Source organism: Phyllostomus hastatus, unplaced genomic scaffold (assembly GCF_019186645.2).
Source record: "Phyllostomus hastatus isolate PE091 unplaced genomic scaffold, TTU_PhHast_1.1 phas_scaffold_182, whole genome shotgun sequence".
NCBI classification, from domain to species: domain Eukaryota; kingdom Metazoa; phylum Chordata; class Mammalia; order Chiroptera; family Phyllostomidae; genus Phyllostomus; species Phyllostomus hastatus.
Window position 1 is genome coordinate 19,793,429 of NW_025334013.1, and position 20,455 is coordinate 19,813,883.

At 40.1% G+C, this 20,455-nt stretch overlaps 1 protein-coding gene across 1 annotated transcript in view; it reads left to right on the forward strand.

Moving 5' to 3' along the window:
* Nucleotides 1–20,455, forward strand: part of ZCCHC17 (zinc finger CCHC-type containing 17) — a 53,651-nt gene that overhangs the window by 27,783 nt on the left and 5,413 nt on the right. Inside the window, exons 4-7 of the mRNA XM_045858859.1 lie at nucleotides 2,229–2,329; nucleotides 3,718–3,809; nucleotides 10,786–10,886; nucleotides 12,550–12,692. Of these exons, the coding sequence (XP_045714815.1) occupies nucleotides 2,229–2,329; nucleotides 3,718–3,809; nucleotides 10,786–10,886; nucleotides 12,550–12,692 (437 nt within the window). The remainder of the gene's footprint in view (nucleotides 1–2,228; nucleotides 2,330–3,717; nucleotides 3,810–10,785; nucleotides 10,887–12,549; nucleotides 12,693–20,455) is intronic.

The window sequence follows — 20,455 nt, forward strand, 5'->3', positions numbered from 1 at the left end:
GGCCATCAACCTCCAGAATCAGCTGAAGTAGGTATGTGAGGTCCAGTAACCATGGTAACTGAAGGGTCACAGGTTTGATTTCCATTCAGGGCACATGTCTGGGTTGTGGGCCAGGTCCCCAGTTGGGGGTGAAGGAGAGGCAGTGGATTGATGTGATGTTTCTCCCCCTCTTTCTCCCTTCCCTTCTTTCTAAAAATAAATACATAAAATCTAAAAACATTAAAAAAAGCAATGAGGAAAGTGAGCCATATTTTTTTAAAAATTGAAAACAAAAGAGAAAACCTGTAATTTTATGCCCTAGTTTAACCATTGTTAATAGCATTTTGGATCATTTCTTTGTAATTTTTAAAATCTACTTTAAGCATTTGTAATCACATTATACAATTTTGCATTGTATTTTGTTATTTACCTGGAAAAATGCTAGTTGCCCATAGTACCTGGCACATAGTAGACACTCAATAAATATTTACTAAAAATGAATTATTGATGTTTTAATGTAATTTTTTAACATTGTTTTTAATGGGCCGTCAAGTGGCTATGCTATAGTTCATTTATCCTTACCCTGTTGTTGGACATTAGGTTGTTTATAATTTTTTTCTCTCTTAAAAATACATTGCATATTTTGATGTTGATAGTTTTCCCAGATTCATATAGCTTTCTTATTACATATAAGATTATTTTCTTAGGATAGAGCCCCCAAAGTGATTATATGTCAAATTAATTATTAGCCAGAACTCTTGGTGCAAGGGCAGAAGCACAATTGAGAAACATTTTGTTAATTTTGCCTGGCAGTGCAGGATAAATAGAGCTTCCACCAGGGCTGTATCAATGATTAGTTTACATCTTCAGGGATTTATCTCTTGTTTACTGATATTCTTTGCTTCCCTCTTGCTGACTTTCGCCACCTGGTGGTAAAGATGGGCATTACTAACTTTTTGTAGTTTACAATCCTGACAGAAGCCTTGAAAAAGATGTTTTAATTTAGCTAGTGTCTTGTGTCTGTCCATGAACCAATCAATTACTGTAGCCAGCGGGGTGAAATACCTTGACTAACTAAGCCTGTGTGTGGGTCCACAGTTGGGGCTCATGTCGGCTCCAACCAAATTACATGGACTTGAGAATGTAATGAAGGTGTTCTCCAAGAAAGGACCTTGGGCAGACAGGAAAAGAACATCTGTAGTAAATATGTGATTGTGTCATTATTAGGTTATTTAATAATTATTACATATTTTAATTATTTTAAAATTAGTTTTATTAAATATTTTATCACTCTTGATAGCCTTTGCTAGATGATTTCTAAAAATTTATGCCAGCCCTAGCAATATTTCTTATTTTACTATATTCTCATCAACTTCAGGTATTATTATTTTCTAAACATTTTGCTAATTTAATAGATTAAAATTGTACTTTGTTTATATTTCCCTTTTTCATGTAACAGCTATCATAAATATCCTGTGTAACTATAACTTGAATAGCTGCTAACTCTTGCTTTTGATAAATTTACCATAGTTTACCAAGCTATTTTTCAATTATTGGTTATTTAGGCTATTTTAATGTGTTTTTTTTATTTTTAACATTTGTAGGTAATAATATTACAAGTATTTTTATATGCCCATACATTTTTGTGAGGTTTTTCTTTTGGAAAAATTTCAGTGATGATATTTTTGCATCACAAGTATAACATCTTTATGTCCTTTGCTTTAAAGAATTTTACCAATTGGTATTTTTCCCATATTATGTAAGTATAGTTATTGCATTACATTTTACTAATATTGAGCACTATTTTAGAGAATATTTGTTAGTTGAGTAGGTATAAAAATGATTTCAAATTGTTTTAATTTGTGATTTTAAATCAATGAACATTTTCTTAGTGACTCCCCAACTCCCATCTCTCTTTTTATTTAAAAGATTTTATTTATTTTTTTTAGAGAGAGGTGAAGGGAGGAAGAAAGAGGGAGATAAATATTGATGTATAAAAAGAAGCATCTTTAGGTTTCCTCTCACATGCCCCCAAGTGGGGACCTGGCCCACAACCCAGGCAGGTACCCTGACTGGGAATTGAACTGGTGACCTTTCTGTTTGCAGGCTAGTGCTCAGCCCACTGAACCACACCAGCCAGGGACCCAGCTGCCACCTTACTGTTAACTTTGTTATTCAGAGTATCTAGGCATAGAGTATAACACCAGACGTACCTTGTGCTTTATTTGATTGTTTTTTCTTGTGCCCAGGTCTGGTCCATAGAACTCACATGTCATCCTGCCGTGTGGATAAGCCTTCTGAGATAGTAGATGTTGGAGACAAAGTATGGGTGAAGCTTATTGGCCGAGAGGTAAAGTTCTATGCAACTTTTTCATCTGGTTAGAAAGGATTAAGAAAGGCTTGGATTTTCCTGGTATTTCATGGTAGCAAATATATATATGTTGTTAACTATGGCTGAGAATCTCATTTTGAATCCTGCCACCATAATCTGACCTGAATTTAAACCTTCTGTCTGGCTCTTCTGCAAACTCAGAAGGAATGGTGTGAACTACAGTAAGTGTGGTACAAGTGCATGTTTATAAAACTTCCCTCCCTGAAGTTTGCCCAAATGGTAGATGTGAAGAACTAAAAGGAAAGAAGGAAACTTAATCTATGGGTCTAGGCCTTAATAGCCTTTCACAAACTTTAAAGAATTCTTGCCATGTACACTTCAATGTGAACCAAAACAAAAAGGACATAGAGTTTACAGTCATTTTTCCTAATACTTGACTCTGTGCAACACGAGGGAAGTGAGAAAGCTCTGAAGGAGCCTGTTAGCAGCTCACTTGAGAGCATGTGGGCTGTGTGTGGGTGGGTAGAGCAGAGCGGAAATACGAACGTACACAAGGCCTGCTCTTCTCCCAGAGAATGGCAGGGGAGACAGGCCCGAGAGAGGTTATTCAACAGTACTTGAGTGTTAAATATGTGCTCGGTCTGAGGGATTCAAGAGTGAACCAGACATAAGTGATTCCAGCTGTTACAGAACTTACATAGAATATAACTGGAGGAGACAAAAAAAAGTAAACAAATTAAAAATGATTACAATCACGATAAGTGCTATAATGGGTCCAAACAATATGAGAGGTAGATTTAGATCAAGTGGTCAGGAACAGGCTTTATGAGCAGATGGAATATGAGCCGAGACCCAGAGTAAAAGGAGGTAGTCATGAAAAGTTGGGTAAGAATATTCTAGAGAAAGAACATAGCTGGTGCAAAACCCTGAAGTGCAGGGCTTCAAGTGCTCGAGGAAGCAAAAAACCAGTGTGGCTAACAACTGTTCATGTTTACAGAAGCTCTAGACTAAGTCCAAAAGGAGATCTGGTCTCCTGGGGTGTTCTGAAACCCATTCTGGGTTCATGGATCTCTGCATCGATCATTTTGCTGAACTCACCTAGAAGAAACAGCTTTCCTTTGCTGCTGGGTTACCTGGGCAGGCCTTGGATTTCCGAGCAACTATTTTTGTCTCCCCCCCCCCCCAAGAGGGACAAGAATGAGATAAAAAACATTTCCTAAAATTCTTCTGCCACAGGATCTGCCTATTATGCTTATTAGTGCCACCAGTGCTTTTAGCATAGGACCATGGCTGTTAGAGGAGTTGTTTGTTATGATGACAGCAGCTTTGATTCTTAGATCATTCTAGATCAGAAGTCTAAATAATATACTGTGAGATTTTGGTGACTTTGCTTTTGTCTTTTTCAGATGAAAAATGATAGGATAAAAGTATCCCTCTCCATGAAAGTTGTCAACCAAGGGACTGGAAAAGACCTTGACCCCAACAACGTTATCATTGAGTAGGTAAAAGGTTTGGAAAGGCTAAAATTCTTCTGCCTCTCAAACCGTAGAATGCTGTAGTGAATCAGGCTGACTGGGAACCCTGCCATTTATAGACTGTGATGAGCAATATAACCTTTATGATTCTTGGTGTTTAGAGGTATAAAGTGTTATAGATGACACTTCTAACATGCAAAGCTCCCAGCGCAGAAGTGCTCCGTTGTTGGTTTTGTATTCCTCTCCCTATTCTTTCTGTTTCTGTTCTTTTTTTTTAAAAAATATTTTATTTATTTATTTATTAGAGAGGGAAGGGAGGGAGAGAGAGAGAGATCAATGTGCGGTTGCTGGGAGTCATGGCCTACAACCCAGGCATGTACCCTGACTGGGAATCGAACCTGCGACACTTTGGTTCACAGCCCACGCTCAATCCACTGAGCTACGCCAGCCAGGTGTTTCTGCTCTTTAACCAGTTAGCCAGCGAGCATTCCTGAAGTACCTGTTATTTGCTTCTCTCCTGGCACTGGGACTGAGAAAGATAGAGACCAAAGAGGAAGGTAGGGCAATCTAGGAGCCACCCAGGGGGGCTTAGATGCCTGTCTCTTAGGGTGCCCTGCACTCTGAGCACAGCCACTTTCGTTGACTCTTCTGACCTTTAATGTAGGTGTGGAAGATTTTCTGTTTATGTAGAATGATGTCCGGTGATATGGGGAATTTACCATCTGTCTCAAACTATTTCTTGAATATATATGCCAGTGATTTCTAACCAGGGGTCCCTCAATCCTTACAATCCCTTGAAAAGGAGTCTTGGGGGTTTATGAACTGCTTCCAATATTTGAGAAAGCCAGCCAAAAGCATACATTTATCCTCGGGTTAACCATGGTATTATTTTGTTGCTTTTAATGATAAAATACCACATTATTTATGTCATGCTAATCAGGTGCTCTCAGTGGCAGTTACGTTACAGATTAATTTTTTTAAAAAAACAAGAAAAGAATGTTATTTGAGTGGGATCTTGGTGATGAAAAGTTTGGAAACCCTGTCTTTATTGTTCTCAGTGAAATCACTTTGGATATGAAGGAATTTTACCTAAAAGGAAGGGAAGTGATATTTATTAGATATACACTGTGTGCTAGGTGTTAGGCAAGTCAGTTTCTATACATTAATAGTGCACCTAATATGCATAACAACCTGCAAAGACTGAGTGTTCTCTCTAGTTTCTAGCCTGATGCTTGGTAATTACTTGCCTGTGATTATATAGCAAATTATCACAGTTTAGGATCTTTAATCTCAGTGTCTCTGACATTAAAGCTAATGCCCTTTTCACCACATGATGCTTCTAGCTGTTGCATGTGACTTACAGAGTTTTTCATATTTCTGTAGTTTGGTCTGTAAATATTGACATGTTTGTAGGGCCGTTATTGACAAAACACTTTCCATTTGCCGTAGAAATCTTTTATAATTCAGCTCAGAAATGTTCTTTAATTCTTGCCTTTACTGATTGCATTGTAATAAATTGCTTCTGCTCTGAATAATTCTATGCTAAAAAGACTCATTAAGAAGCAATGAAATTTCTCAAAGCCACCCTTATAAGGGTAAAATACAAAAACAAGTAAGATAAAAAGAGCTACTTCTCTTTCTCAAGACAATAAGAGTAGGAAAGGGAAAGGGCTCCTTGGGTTTATGCTGGACGTATTTCCACATATACACTATTTCTAGTGATAACCAAGGGGCTGAACAGTAACTTTTATTGTAACTATTTCTAGAGCTGCACCCAGGAAAGAAGAATGGCATAATGGAATGATGACAGGTTTTAGAGTTAGACTTGAATCAGAAAGAGTCCTAATTCTGCCCCAAGTAGTATATGACCTTGAGCAGATTACCTAAGTCTCTCTGACTCCTAATTCTTCACTCTAAAATGGAGGTAATGACACCTACATCTCAGAAATGATGGAATGATTTAAATAAAATCTTGTTTGTAAATAGCCTAGCTTATTGTCTAGCCTATAATAGAACTTAATTTATAATAGCTACTTGTAGTTACTGTTTTATGATTCTTTGTCTTTCTTCTAATATTCGTGATTATCATACCTTTTCTTTTGAATGAATGAATGAATGAATAAGGCTGTGAGAATAGGAGCTGCATCTTATCTTTCTTATTTCCTGTAGTGCCTGATGTGTAGCAGCCATTTAGTTAGTGCATCAATTTATTCCTTTGTTCAGCAAGTACTCACTGGGTTCATATCTACTTGAGGTACAGTGGCAATACCAAGTTTTCTGTAAGGGCCTCACTGCCTAGTATAATGAAATAATTATGCAGATAACTTTAATATAGGGAAACATGTAATAAATGCTAAAAGAGCAGTTTAAAGGAAGGATTCTACACCCTGGCTGGTGACTCAGTGGATTGGGTGCCAGCCTACAAACCAAAAGGTCACTGGTTTGATTCCCAGTTGGGGGTACATGCCTGGGTTGTGGGCCAGGTCCCCCGTACCCCTACGTGTGAGAGGAACCACACATTGATGTTGCTCTCCCTCTCTCTTCCCCCTCTCTCTAAAAATAAATAAAATCTTTTACGTTTTTTTTTTTTTTTAAGGATTCTAGGAGTTAGTTTGAAGAGGAAGAGTTGATTTAAGGCCCCGATGATCAGAGAAGTAGCATTTGAACTAGGTCTTGAAGACCTAGTAATAACCAAGGCCTTAACCATTCTGTATTTCTTTCCCTGACTGTATCCTATACACATTTCAGTCTTAGCACATATCACACTTTATTGTTCCATATATTTGTTTCTTCTCTAGATCATGAGCCCTTTTTGCAACATTTTACTTACGTTTGTTTTCCTGGCACCTTTGCCAGGAAAGGATAAGATTTTGTCAGGCAGGAGGGGCAGGAATGGTATTCCGAGCAGAAGAAATAGTTTGAGGAAAGACATGAGGCAGAGAAGCACATGACACTTTCAGGAGTCTTGTTTAAGGAAAGGGGAGGGTTTGATCAAGTACTAGAGTGTAAACCTTGAAAGATATGTTGGGTTCAGATCGTGAAGAGCTTTGGATACCAGACAAAGAGTGTGGATTTTTTTTTTTAAGCCTTTAAATGGGGAAAGACTCCTGATCAGACTATTCTCTCCAGGTCTCCCACTCTCTGGCTTTGCCCTGTTATGCTCAGTATCTTCGAGTTGCCTTTAGCCACGGAGTTTGTCAGCTGGCTTTCATTTTCCACCAAAATCTAGCTATCTCAGATTTCATTCCCTCGGGCCCCGAGGACTTACCAAGGTCATCTAATAAATGAGTCTGCAAATGGAAAGGGGCTAAAGTCAGTTTCCAATTAGGTAAGACAGCATGGTATAGTCTTTAGAAAAACCATTTATGATTCCCCAAAATATTATTATCTGTTTATATATCTCTCTGCTGCTGCTAGACTATCAGCTCCTTGAGGAAAGGACCAGGTCCCATCATTTTAATATACTTACTCATATCACTAGTACTAGCCCTGGTGCTTGCCACTTATTAATTGAGCTGGAAAAAAAAAAAAGATTAATCCAACTACTTGTGTTGGAGGGATTGGAGGAGGAAAATTGGACACAGAGAGACCATTGAAAGTATTATTACATTTTTAAAAAGATTTTATTTGTTTATTTTTAGAGAGAGGGGAAGGAGAAAGAGGGGGAAACATCAATATGTGGTTGCCCCTCGAGTGCCTCCTACTGGGGACCTACACCACAACCCAGCCATGTGTTGTCCTGACTGGGAATCGAACTGGTGACCCTTTGGTTCTCAGGCTGGATCTCAATACACTGAGTCACACCAGCCAGGTCTAGGTATTAATACAGTTTACCTGAAATGTAATGAAGCCTAAGCCCTGGCCGGGTGCTCAGTGGGTTAGAGCGTCATTCCAATACACAAAGTTTGTGGGTTCGATCCCCGGTCAGGGCACATACAAAAAGCAACCAAAGAATGCAACAATAAGTGGAACAACAAATCAATGTTTCTCTCTCTTCTCTTTCTCCCTCTCTCTTCATGTGCTCGCACATGCTCTCTCTTTTCTTCCCTCTCTCTAAAATCAATAAACTTTAAAAATGTTAAAAAAAATGTAATGAAACCTAAACTAGCATGATGGCAATAAGGACAGAAAGGGAGACGTGGTGAGTGACACATTTGTTGAATTGAGTGTTAGGTAGGAGGTATGATTTTGTTTGTAGTATGTTAGAATCCACAGAATATTGGAATCGATTATAATGAGGGTTGGCTTAACTTTCAACTGACAGCCACTTGAAACGCAGCTCTACAAATAAGGACATCTGAAAGCCATGGCATTGGTGGCTGCTCAAGTTGTCTTCAAAGATCCTGCCCTATTTTTTTAATTTTATTTTATTGTGGTGAGAATACAACATCAGATCTACATGTTTAACAGCTTTTTAAGTGTATGATAGAGTCCTGTTGACTATAGATACAGTGTTGTACATTAGACCTATAGAACTTAACTGATCTTGATTAAACTTTATGCCTCTTGATACGTAACTCCCTGTTTCTCTGTCCACTCCCCTTGCCTTCGTTTTTGGTACTCAAGCCTCACTCTTGGAATGGGTCCTCTCACATGACTCCTCAGACTCCTGTCACTTGAGTAAGGTTCTTCTAGGGTAAAAGCTAGGGGTCTGAGCAGACATTTCCAGAACGTAAATCATACGCTCATCTGTATCGTCCGACTAGGTAGCAACTAGTTGCATATGGCTATGTAAGTGTAAATTAATTAAAAGTAAATAAAATATCCAGTTCCTCAGTCAGTAGCCACATTCGAAGTGCAGCTATTGGCTGCAGACATAAGCAGTAAATAGTACAGACATAACTTTATAGAACATTGCCATTACTTCATTCTATTGGATATGGTGTGCTAGGGAATATGCTTGCTACCTGCCTAGATATAGAGAAGAATAAGGCATAGCCTTTAACTTTGAAGTCCTGTACATGGTATAGTAGGTGAGGCAAAGTGAAAAGATCTAACAAAATAAAGTGAATTATAAAAGACATAATATTTTAGCTGAACTTTCGAGAGTGACTGGGACAAGAACATGGAATGTCTTTGTCCTCCCCCTTGCCTCTCTGGAGCCTGCATATCCCAGGAAAATGCTGGCTAAGCTTTGTTCTGCCTTGATATTGTCATCCTGCATTTCTCTAGGTAATGTGATTCTTTCAACAGAATATTTCTGTTTTTGTTGAACTCCATACTGACCCAGAGAATGGTTGGAAAAATCTTAGGTAAAGTCAGAGTTTAAAGTTAAAGAGATTCAGGTAAAGAAAAAAATATTTTAGGTGAAGAGCAAAGGAATTTCAACATTTATAGCCATTGCTTGCCTTGCCTTGGGCCAAGGTGCCAGGAAAACAAAGAAGTAAAATATTGCAGAAAGTACTTATAATCTAGAGAAGAAACGTAAATACATGGTGCAATAAAGTGTGATATGTGCTAAGACTGAAGTGGGTACAGGGTTCAGGTAGAGTTTGAAAGAGAGTGACTAAGGCAGCAGTCTTCAGTGAAACATTTTCTGAGTACATCCTCTGTGAAGGTATTGTGTGTTACAGTAAAGGTAAACAATAAGAGCTAAGATAACGGGGGTGCTTAGGCTCTGCCGGTGGGGGCCTATTGTTAAGCACACTGTGGAAGACTGTCTGGCAGTGTCTGCTAAAGCGGATGCCCACAACCTAATAGTTCCACTGCTGCCTGGAGCTGGGCATTTCCCAGTAGAAATGCATGTAGTATATGTATGTTTACCAAAAGATGTGCGAGAAAGTCCATAGAAGCACTGTTCAGAATAGAAATTACTCAAGTACTTTACATCAACAGCAAAATATAGCAAATTAGAACGAACTACATACAACAGTGTGGATGGATCTCACAAATAAGTGGGAAAAGGAAAAAAACAGACACAGAAGGATCCATATCCTATGATTCCATTTATATAATTTACAAAAATAAGTAAAACTAGTCTACACTGGTAGAATCAGAGCAGTGGTTACCACCGGGGGGAGGCATGGTAACTAGAGGGGCTTCTGAGGTGCTGGTAGTGTTCTGTCTCCATCTGAGTACTGGTGACTTGGATATGCTCACATTGTGAAAATCACAAGCTGTGTGCTGGGAACACTTTCCTTTATGTATATTATTCCTTGGTCAAAAGCTTAGGACTTTTAGATGTGCTATGGGAATGTGAACAAAGAGAGGAATTCTGGCTCAGGGAAGAATACTTGGTAGCAGGAGAGGGGGTACTTCAGCTGAGCCTTACCGTGTTTGGTGTGGGGAGGTGGGAGTAAGGAGGAGAGGCAGAGCATTTCAGAGAGAACCGCACAAGCAAAAGCAGTGAACCGTCTGAAGAACGTAAAACAGTTTGGTTTGGCTAGAGCATATTGTACAGGTAAAAATAAGGCTGGAAAAGTAGGTTAAAGGCAGAATGTCGAAGTAAGGAATTTGGACTTGATTTTCTGGGAAGTCTTTGAAGATCTTTTCAACCCACGAGTGACCTTGTAAGGCAGGGATGTTCATTTCCACCGGGGGCCACATCAGCCTCGTGGTTGCCTTCAAAGGGCCAAAATCATTTTAGGACTGTATAAATGTAACTACTCCTTAATGGTGAAGGAGTTGAAACTACATTCGGCCCTTTGAAGGCAACTGTGAGGCTGTTGTGGCCCCCAGTGAAAATGAGTTTGATACCCCTGTTGTAACGGTTGTAGGAGACTTAGCGAGGTGAGTAAATTATGTCTTTATCCTCTGTTCATCAGTTGGATGAAGTCTAGTCCATTCATAATTATTAATTCAGAGCCTGTCTTGAATGAAAAAACTCTTATTTCATGCCGTTGCTTTTACCACATGTCTTCTTATGCCCAATGCTTTTCCTTCTTTCTTCCTTCTGCCTGCCAAAAGCAAGACAAAAAACCAACACACAGAATGACCTTGTAGTATCTCTGGCCACAACTCTTAAGAGAGCCAACAGACACAGTATCCTTTTCATTACAGGCAAGAAGAGAGGCGGAGACGGTCCTTCCAGGATTACACTGGGCAGAAGATCACCCTTGAGGCTGTCCTGAACACTACCTGCAAGAAGTGTGGCTGTAAAGGTAAGGTGAAGCCTGTTTCAGTCTTTCTCTCCGTATAGACAGACCCTTTAGTGGATGAGCAGCCTAGTGAGTTTAATTCACCCTGTTTTTAATCCAGGTGATGGCCTTACATCAGAGTCCATGGCTTGCTACTTTTCCTTTCTTTTTCTGAATGCTAACTCTGCTGCTGGCCCTGGTTATATGTTACCACCACCTCTCCCCACCTTCTGCAGCTGATGCCCCCCTACCTGGGCAAGGCCCCAGGTGCTATGCCAGGGAGGTAAGAGTGTTGGATTATGATTAACACTCTAAATGTTATCTCCAAGGACCATTGTTGTTCGGCTGCAAGAATTAAGCAGCTGAAAATATATTCTTTAAGGATCCAGGTTAAACCCTTTCTTGGTCATCTCTTTAACTTCAGAGTTTTGAATACAATATCCCTGTAGTAATAAAGAACACACGCTAGTCATTTACTTTTAGCTCTGTTTCCTCAGGTTTCCTCCAGTCCTACTCAAATATTAAAGAGCTCTTTCAGCCTGACTTCCTTGCTGGAGCTATAATGAGAGGGATTGCCAACTTCTCGTTTTCAGAGTGACCTCAATTTGTCACTGCTTCTCCCTGGCCTTCCATCTACCCAGCCTTGTGATATTTCTACAATGACTGGTAGCATCCTTTGTGCCCTGGGTGAGGTTGTGGGGATTAGGCCCCTACTTATCATTAATCTAGAGTGAGGAAGGGAAAGTAAAATTGAGAGAAAAAATACCTCCTCAGGGCAATTGTGGGAGCATTCCCTGCATTTGGAAAATTTTATGCTGTATTCCTCTTCCAGGCACCATCCAGCTTCTGGATTCAGTTACAGAGTAGTTTATGTATGTTTTTGATGATCTTATCCAGTTCTCTGTGTCGCTGAGATAGGATCTACAACAAACTTAGACAAAACCAGCTGTGTAGCCTCTGGTAAAGGGGCCTTTGATAGCACTTTAGGCCCAACCAGCAAAGGCTGGGCCAAAGGTGGTTGGTTTTGGCGCAACAGAAAGAGCGTAGGGCAGGGAGGCACAAGACCCCAGGTAAGTTTTAGCTTTGCTGCTGTGTGACCTTGAGCTACTTCTCTACTCTGGACCTTCATATTCTCTGCAAATGCAGTGTTGGATTTGATGATCTCTAGGGCTCTTGCCAGACCTGACAGTCTGTGAATGCTGAGTGCCCCTAGGTGACTGTGCCTGTGTCTCTGTGTGCTAGCTTGGATGCTGCCTTCCTGCCAGCTGCCCTAGAACTCTCTTCCTTTAGGGCCCTGGCCTGCCACTTGGCTCCCTCTACTAAGCATTCTGCTCTCTGGAGCAGCCTATTGTTGTCAGGAATAAGTTCCAAACACATCTTTAAAAATTGCTAAGCTCCACTGCTAATAGAGGGCAGCACCAGCCTGCATCCTCATATCCTCGCCATTTCCAAAGCAGCACCAGTGTTTCTCACAGCTTCAGGACCAGCTGCTACTCAGGCTCTGGTTGAGTGAGCAATGCTTTCTTGAGGTGACAGAAAATCTGCTCTGAATCCAAAAGCTGCTCTGAATGAACTGAGTAACAGCTGCTGAACCAGCTAGCCCCTTCCAGGAGCCTCTGGGGAAGATCCACCTGCTGAGAGGAAGACTGATTCTTCCCTCTCTACCTTTCCTGCTTCCCTTCTGCAGGCCACTTTGCAAAGGATTGTTTCATGCAGCCAGGTGGGACCAAATACTCTCTGATACCTGATGAAGATGAAGAGAAGGAAGAAGCAAAGTCGGCAGAGTTTGAGAAGCCTGACCCCACGAAGAATTCTAGAAAAAGAAAGAAAGTGAGTGCTATCTTGCTTTTGTTTATCAGATGTTTTTTTGTTTTAAAATGAAAATGTACTATTTCCAGATACGTTAGAAATACTGAAAAACCTAAAGAATATTAGCATCTCCTGTAATCTTTCTACCCAGGGAAACTCTTATAGTATTTTTGGTATATTCTAATCTTTTTTCTAGGTAACAATTTATACACACACACACACACACACACACACACACACAAATGATACTACATATACATATAAACATAAAATTATGGTCATACTAGGTATGGTTTATATCCTATTCTTTTCATTATACTTATCAAAAGCATTTTCTAATACCCTTAAGTGTTCTTCAGAAACTTGATTTAAGAGCAACATATGGTATTGTGCCCTATGGCTGTATGATGTTTTATTTAATATTTTTTCTATTAGTTTTGATTACTTCCGTCCTCAATTTTGGCCACGTATCTTATTGTTTTCTTTGGATAAGAGTGTCTTGTCTCACTGAGTTCTGTCTCTTACCTAGTGCTACTCACAGCAGAAGAATTCACGAAACACACTGTGGTGCAGAAAAACAGTGCATTTGTTCTTTGTCACACACTACACGGAGGACATGGGAAAAAATTATGCTATACTTTGGTCAGAAAATCGTGGTTCTCATGTTGTATAGTATTTTTGTAATTGTGGGCAGTTAATTTTTGAGGTTTGGTTTTGTTTTATTTAAAGCTTAAGCAAACCTTTGTTGCAGTCCGCTTGTCCTAGGCACTGCAAACCTGGCAATACAAAAATTGTGATAAAGTCCTTGTCCTCAGTGGGCACTATCTACAGATTACATACTGTCTCCGTTTTATGGGTGAAAAGGCCTATTTTAACACTGTAAGAATTAGCCAAGTGTATGAATAACAATTTATTGGTCTGCGTGTTCTCTCCCTGGGTGATCACATCCTTTCTAGGACTTTGGCTGCCTTGGTGACTTCCGCATCTCTAACTAGTATCCCACAGCTACCTCACACTTTGGCTTGGAGTCCATCGGACTTAGGTTGGAGGCCCTTCTGTGCTACTTACTAGCTATGTGACTTTGGGCTAAGTTCAAAATGGGATTGTTCTGATCTTTGATGACAGTGTGTCTCTCATGTGCCCTGGGACAGAACCCATAACCCTGTCACTTTGCTGGATGATGCCCACCCAACTGCAGGCCACACCGGTGCTTTATTTATTTATGTTCTTAAGATTTTTATTTTTAGAGAGAGGAGAAAGGAGGGAGAGAAACATCTATTAGTAGCCTCTCGTATGCCCCCAACTGGGGACCTGGCCTGCAACCTAGGCATGTGCCCTGATCAGAAATTGAACTGGCAACCTTTTCGTCTGCAGGCCAGTGCTCAGTCCACTGAACCACATTAGCCAGGCCTATATTGCTTTATTCCAAACATAGGACTTAGCCTTACAAACCTTTATTATTTCTTTTTTTTTTTTAATCCTCACTCAAGAACATGTTTCCACTGATTTTAGAGAGAGGGGAAGGGGGAGCGAGAGAAAGATACTGATGTGAGAGAGGAACATCAACTGGCTGCCTCCCACGCACACCCCGACTGGGGGCCAAACCCACAGCCTCCCTGTGCACAGAATGATGCGCCAGCCGACTGAGCCACATGGCCAGGGCTCCTGCCTTTTATTGCTTTTCCTTTCTTTCTTTCTTTTTTTTTTTTTTTTTGTTTGTTTATCATGCCTTTATTTCTGGATGTTAGTGTTTCCAGAAGCTTCCTTGTAGAGATCTGAGGAGTTGATTTAAAGAGGGAAAAGGGAAGTTTCCACTATGTAACCTCATTATTGAAATATAAAACAAAGGAAAGGCAGTCCATAATCTGACTACTTCACCAGAGTTTTTGTTATTGTGGCGCATATTCTCTACCAGCCGTTTTAAATGCTTCACCTAGGTGTAATAAAAATGTACGTACAGTTTTGTTTCCTGCTGGTTTACTTTGTCAGAAGCATGTCTCCATTTTTGTCACGTAGTCTCGGCGCTGCTCATTTGCAGTGACAGCACCGTATCACATCAGGTGGGTGCTGAGGAATTGCGTTTTTGTTTTGTGTTTTGTGTGTAGTAAAGTAAGGGTCCAACTTCATTTTTTTTACATGTGGCTATCCTGTTTTCGTAGCACTCTTTGTTGAAAAGACTTTTTTCCTATTGAATGGTCTTGGCACCCTTCCTCAAAATCATTTGACCATGTACCTGAGGCTTTATTTCTGGCTCTCTACTCTATACCGTTGGTCTCTATGTCTGTCTTTATGCTAGCACAACACTGTTTTGATTATTTTTACCTTGTAGTAAGTTTTGAAATCAGGAAATGTGAGTTCTTCAGATTTGGTCTTTTTTGAAATGATTTTGGGTATTTGGCGTCCCTTGAAATTTCATATGAATTTTAGGATGTATTTTTTATTTCTGCAAAAATGTGATTGGAATTTTGATAAGGTCATATCAAATCCATAGATTGCTTTGTGCATTATTGACATATTAACCAACCCATGAATACAGATGTTTTTCCACTTATTTGTATTGTCTTTAATTTCTTTCAGCAGTGTTTTGTAGTTTTCAGAGTACAAGCATTTTTGCCTCTTTGCTTAAGTTTAGTCCTAATAACTGTTTTGTTCTCTTTGATGTAAATGGAATTGTTTTCTTAAAAAATTTTTTGATTGCTCATTGTTAGTGTATAGTAGAAATACAGCTGATTTGGAGATACTGATTTTTGTCCTGCAGCTTTGCTGAATTCATTTAATAGTTCTAACAGGTTTTTTTGTGGAGTCTTTAGGATTTTCTGCGTATAAGATCATATCTGCACACAGGTAATTTTACTTTTTTAGTAAAGCTAGATTTTTAACTGTGATTTTGTTTGTTTCAGGGATTTTTTTCTTGCCTCTTTCAACCTTTTATTTTGTTTTATTTTATTTATTTTTTAGAGAGTGGGAAAGGGAGAGAGAAAGAGAGGCAGAGAAACATCAATTGGTTGTCTCCGCACACCCCAACCAGGTATCTGGCCCACAACCCAGGCATGTGCCTTGACTGGGAATCGAACCTGTTACCTTTCAATTTGCAGTCTGATGCTCAGTCCACTGAGCCATACCAGCCAGAGCTTTCTTCTAACCTTTTAGGGTCTAAATGATATTTGTCAGATTCCTAAAATGGTTCTGTAGTTATCTCACTACTCACTTCCATAGTAAGGTTGTTTTTCCATTGTTTAATACACTTATTGCAATTAGTTATTGCTTTGTTTCTGAAGCTGCTTTGACATATTTCATTTTATCAAAATATTTATTAAGCATTTGCTAGATATGTAGCTCTTCTAGGTATGACCTTCTTGGTCATTACCCTGCTCATTCTCCTACTCTCTGTCACTGTTCACCTAGTAGAGAAATGGTCTGTGAACAGTGGCAGTAACAATCATCAGACCTTAGTTATTTTTTTAAATACTTGTGTGTATATGAACATCTAACTCGCAAATCCTCTTTGTTTAAAAAGTGTTCTAGGGAGTTGGAACCATTAAAACTTCCCCCTTGGTGTCCACTGTTTCTCCCAAAATATAATCTAGCTTCATTATCTTTTTACTTCATTATAAATTCCTTTATTATCTTTTATGTCTTATATTTATTTAGCACTTACAGCTTATAAACTGTTTTTCTATTTTTATTTTGTTTTATCCTTATGCAATTCTATGACGTAGTCAGAGTAAGTATTATTATCCCACAGTTTTACATATAAGGAAGTGGAGATTAAGAGAAATGTCTCACCAGAAGTCACACAACTCTAAGGGAGCGCAGAAATAGGAACTCAGGTCTTTAGGTTACTAGCCCAATATTCTTTTTGTTTTATTTTGTTTTAAATTGATTTTTAAAGAGAGAAGAGGAGAAAGAGAAACATCAATTTGTTTTACTACTTATTTATGCATTCACTGGTTGCTTCTTGTATGTGCCCTGACCGGGGATTGAACCTGCAACCTTGCATATCAGAGACAATACTCTAAGCAACTGAGCTACCCAGCCAGGGCCCCAGTATTCTTTTCATTATACCACATTTCAGCCATTAATCCATCTAGCTCTTTAATTACTTATTTACTCAACAAATATGTATTGAGTGTCTCATATAGGTCTGTTGTGTATCGTGTTAGGTGCTTGAGTATCAGGACCATAGGGCACTTTTTTTGCCCTGTCACCATCTACCTTTAGCAACCATTAGATGTTATCTTTATTTTATTTTTTTTAAATTCTCACCCAAGGTTATGTTTATTGTTTTCAGAGGGAAGGGGAGAGGGAGAAAGAGAAAGAGAGAAACATTGATGTGAGAGAGAAAAATCGATTGGCTGCCTCCCGTACTTGCCCTGACTGGGGATCAAACCCACAACCTAGGTATGTGCCGTGACCTTGAATTGAACCTGCAACCTTTTGGTGCTCCAACCAACTGAGCCACCCTGTCAGGGCTGATGTTACCTTTGATCTATTTCTGTTTACAACCATAAATCAAGATTCTAGGCCTCCTATCTGTTTTCTTTACACTCTAAATTTTTTATTCTAAAGGGAGATTGGCTTTCCTTATACTAAAAACTTCTACCTGAGATGGATATTTTAGAGTAAGAGTGGCAGATTCAGTTGCTCATTCTAGCATGAATTGACTGTGAGAGCCAAATATGGAACCGAGCAGGTTCATCTGAAGGGAAATGCCTTCCACAGTCCATGTTGCTGAACAGGGTTGTGGGTAGCAGGAATGCCTACTGTGTGGAAAGCATATATGATGAATAACTCAAAATGAAATAAAGGTCATACGTAGCATCTGCACTCAAGCAGCTAATATTATAAGGGGAATAATAAGCATCCAAAGTATGGTGGTAAAGGGCAGAAACTTACTTCAAGAGGGTTATTGGATCTCATAGAAATCCAGTGATAGGAAGTGAAGTATGGCTGGGCCACCCAGAACTGGAATCAGAAAGGAACAGAGTATTGGGGTCTCATCTCTGCTTCCTCACGTGACCACTTCCTTGTCCCACTTATTTCTGTAGTCTGGTGGGAGGAATGCCTAATGTAAAGCCTCTAAGGCAGAAGAAGATTCTAGGCATGATGGGGAACTGAGAAATGGCCTAGGATAAAGAAAGGATGTTACCAGTCCTGGCTGGTGTGGCTCAGTGGATTGTGTGCCAGCCTGCGAACCACAGGGTTGCCAGTTTGATTCCCAGTCAGGGCACATGCCTGGGCTAGAGCCAGGTCCTCAGTAGGGGGCATTAGAGAGGCAACCACTCATTGATGTTTCCCTCTCCCTCCCTTTCCCTCTCTTTAAAAATAAATAAATGAAATCCTTAAAAAAAAAAAAAGGATGTTACCTGTTCCAAATAATGCCTGGCACATAATAGGCATGCACGAGCTACCTTAGAATAGATAGACTCCGTAATCTCTGCTGTCTGTAGCTCCTCAGGTTCCATTGCTCAGTGAGACCTGCCCTCAGTTTGGAGAGTAATAGGGACTGACTCCTGCTGCTGGTAGATAACAACAAAGGGAGGAGCAGAGGCAGGAGTAAGAGGTCTTCTGGCCCGGAGCCCCCAATCTTTTTATCGAGTATGCACGTACTGAATGTCTGCCCTTGTCCAAAAACCTAGTGTGCCTTGGTTTAGTTCTATATACCCATTTGGTACCGTGACAGTTTTCGTCTGAAAATTGTAAGTCATTTTTGTTGGGCATAATTAGAACAAGAAGAAACTATGTTGCAAATGGAATTGGGATATGAAGTGGTTGGCCGAAACAGGAATAGAGATTTTTGTCACGAAGTCCTGGATAATTTTCCTGTGAACCTGTGGTCTGTGCTTTGCTGGCCTCTTCCACTTAAGTCATGTGCCATCATGGGTCTTTCTGAGTCACTGTTATATTATGAGGAAGCATGTGCCTCAGGATCAGGCTGTCCACTGATTATAGTGAAGTTTAGCTATATTTGATCCAGAATGTAATTTTCTCCTTTTGATATGGCTACTATAATTACTCTCTGCTGGACTATATATAGGAGAACAGAAATAGGAATGTCATCCCGTGGCTGCAAGGCTGGCTCTGTCCTGTCGTCCAGAGAACTTTTGGAGCTCATCTGAGAGAGACTCTGATTGCCAGCCCTGGGCCCATGTGCTCGAGCATGGAGAGTAGTCCAGCATAGTCTGTGCAAAAGCCTTCATTCAGTGATTCCCCTTCTGTGGAATAAAGTCTAAGTCCCTTTAAGACTCTTCACAATCTAAGCAAAAAAAAAAAAAAGACTCTTCACAATCTGTCCAACTTCCCAGCATCATCTTTCACAGTCCCTTCGCAAACACACTGTCTTCCACTCTGATTCATTAAAAGCACCTGCTGTGCACCAAGCTCTGTTCTGGTCATTGCAGGTACAATAGTGAACAAGACAGGTACATGTCTTCATGTACCTACATTCTAATGGGGTCACAGACAATAAACTGGTAAGCAAATACAAAGCAAGTTTTATGGAGGAAAATTAATTTGGGTAGAGACACAGGGAGATCTGGTTTGGAGACAGGTGGGATAAGTGACTTGGCATTTCAGATAGGGTGGTAAGGGCAGGCCTTTCTCATAAAGCATCATTTGAGTGAATATTTGAAGGAAGTGAGAAAGCAAGCTACTCATAAGTGGAGAGAAAGCATTTCAGCAGTTATAATAGCCAGCTGTTGGGAGTGACCTTGGCATGTTCAAGGAATGGTAAGGAGGCCGGTGTAGCTGGAGTGAAGTAAATGAGAAGAAGGGAAGTGTGGGGAACCCAGGGCTGTCTAGGAGAATATGAAGACCTCAGCTTTCACTTAGAGCAAGACAGATGTCATTAGAGGTTTTGACTAGAGGGATGACATGTTCTAAATTACCATTTAAGAGAATTATTTTGGCTGCTATTTGTAAACTTAGATGGTTAGAAAGCAAGGGTGGCAGCAGGTAGTGGCCAATGTTAATAATCCAGGTGAGATGGCGGTGGCTTAGGCTGGAGTGAGAGTGGAGGGAGCGCAGAGAAGTGAGGTGAAGTGTGGCTGTTTTGCAGGTAGAGCCGACAGTGATTGTTGAGTGGCTGGGCATGAGGTCGGAAAGAACAGTTAAAGATGACTAACAGGGAGATTTGAGCTAAGAGGAGAAGGAATGCAGAAGAGTGGAAGTGGGGCTGAGTTTTGAGTTGCTGTCTATGAAGATGGGCAAGAAAGCTGGAGGGGAGTAGGACTGGGAGGGGGCAAGGCGTAGAGGTTGGGAGCCTGTCGGATTACCCACATGGAGGTGTCGAGCAAGCAGCGGGATGTATAGTTCAGAGGTAAAGGAGAGGTGCGGGTAAGAGAGAAATTTAGAGAGAATATAGTCAATAATAATGTAATGTGACACGGTAACTGGGCTTATCATAGTTATCACTTTGTAATGCATATAAATATTGAATCACTGTATTGGACATCTCAAACTAATACAATACTGTAAGTCAAGTATACTTCACTAAAAAGGACATAAATTTGGGAGCCATCTACATATCGATGGTATTTAAGTTCATATATGAGATCACCTGGAGAGTAAATACAGGGAAGAGAAGGGGTTTAAGGACGTGAGCCCTAGAATGTTCCAACTTTTAGAGATCGAACCAGCAAAGAAGACTGAAAGGGAACAGCCAGGAGAGTCGGCAGAAAAGGAAGAGCATGTGGTGGAAGTGAAGTGAGGAGTGTGTTGCAAGGAAAATGGATTGTGTTGAATACAGCTGATCAAGTAAACGAGGCCCAAGAACTGACCACAGA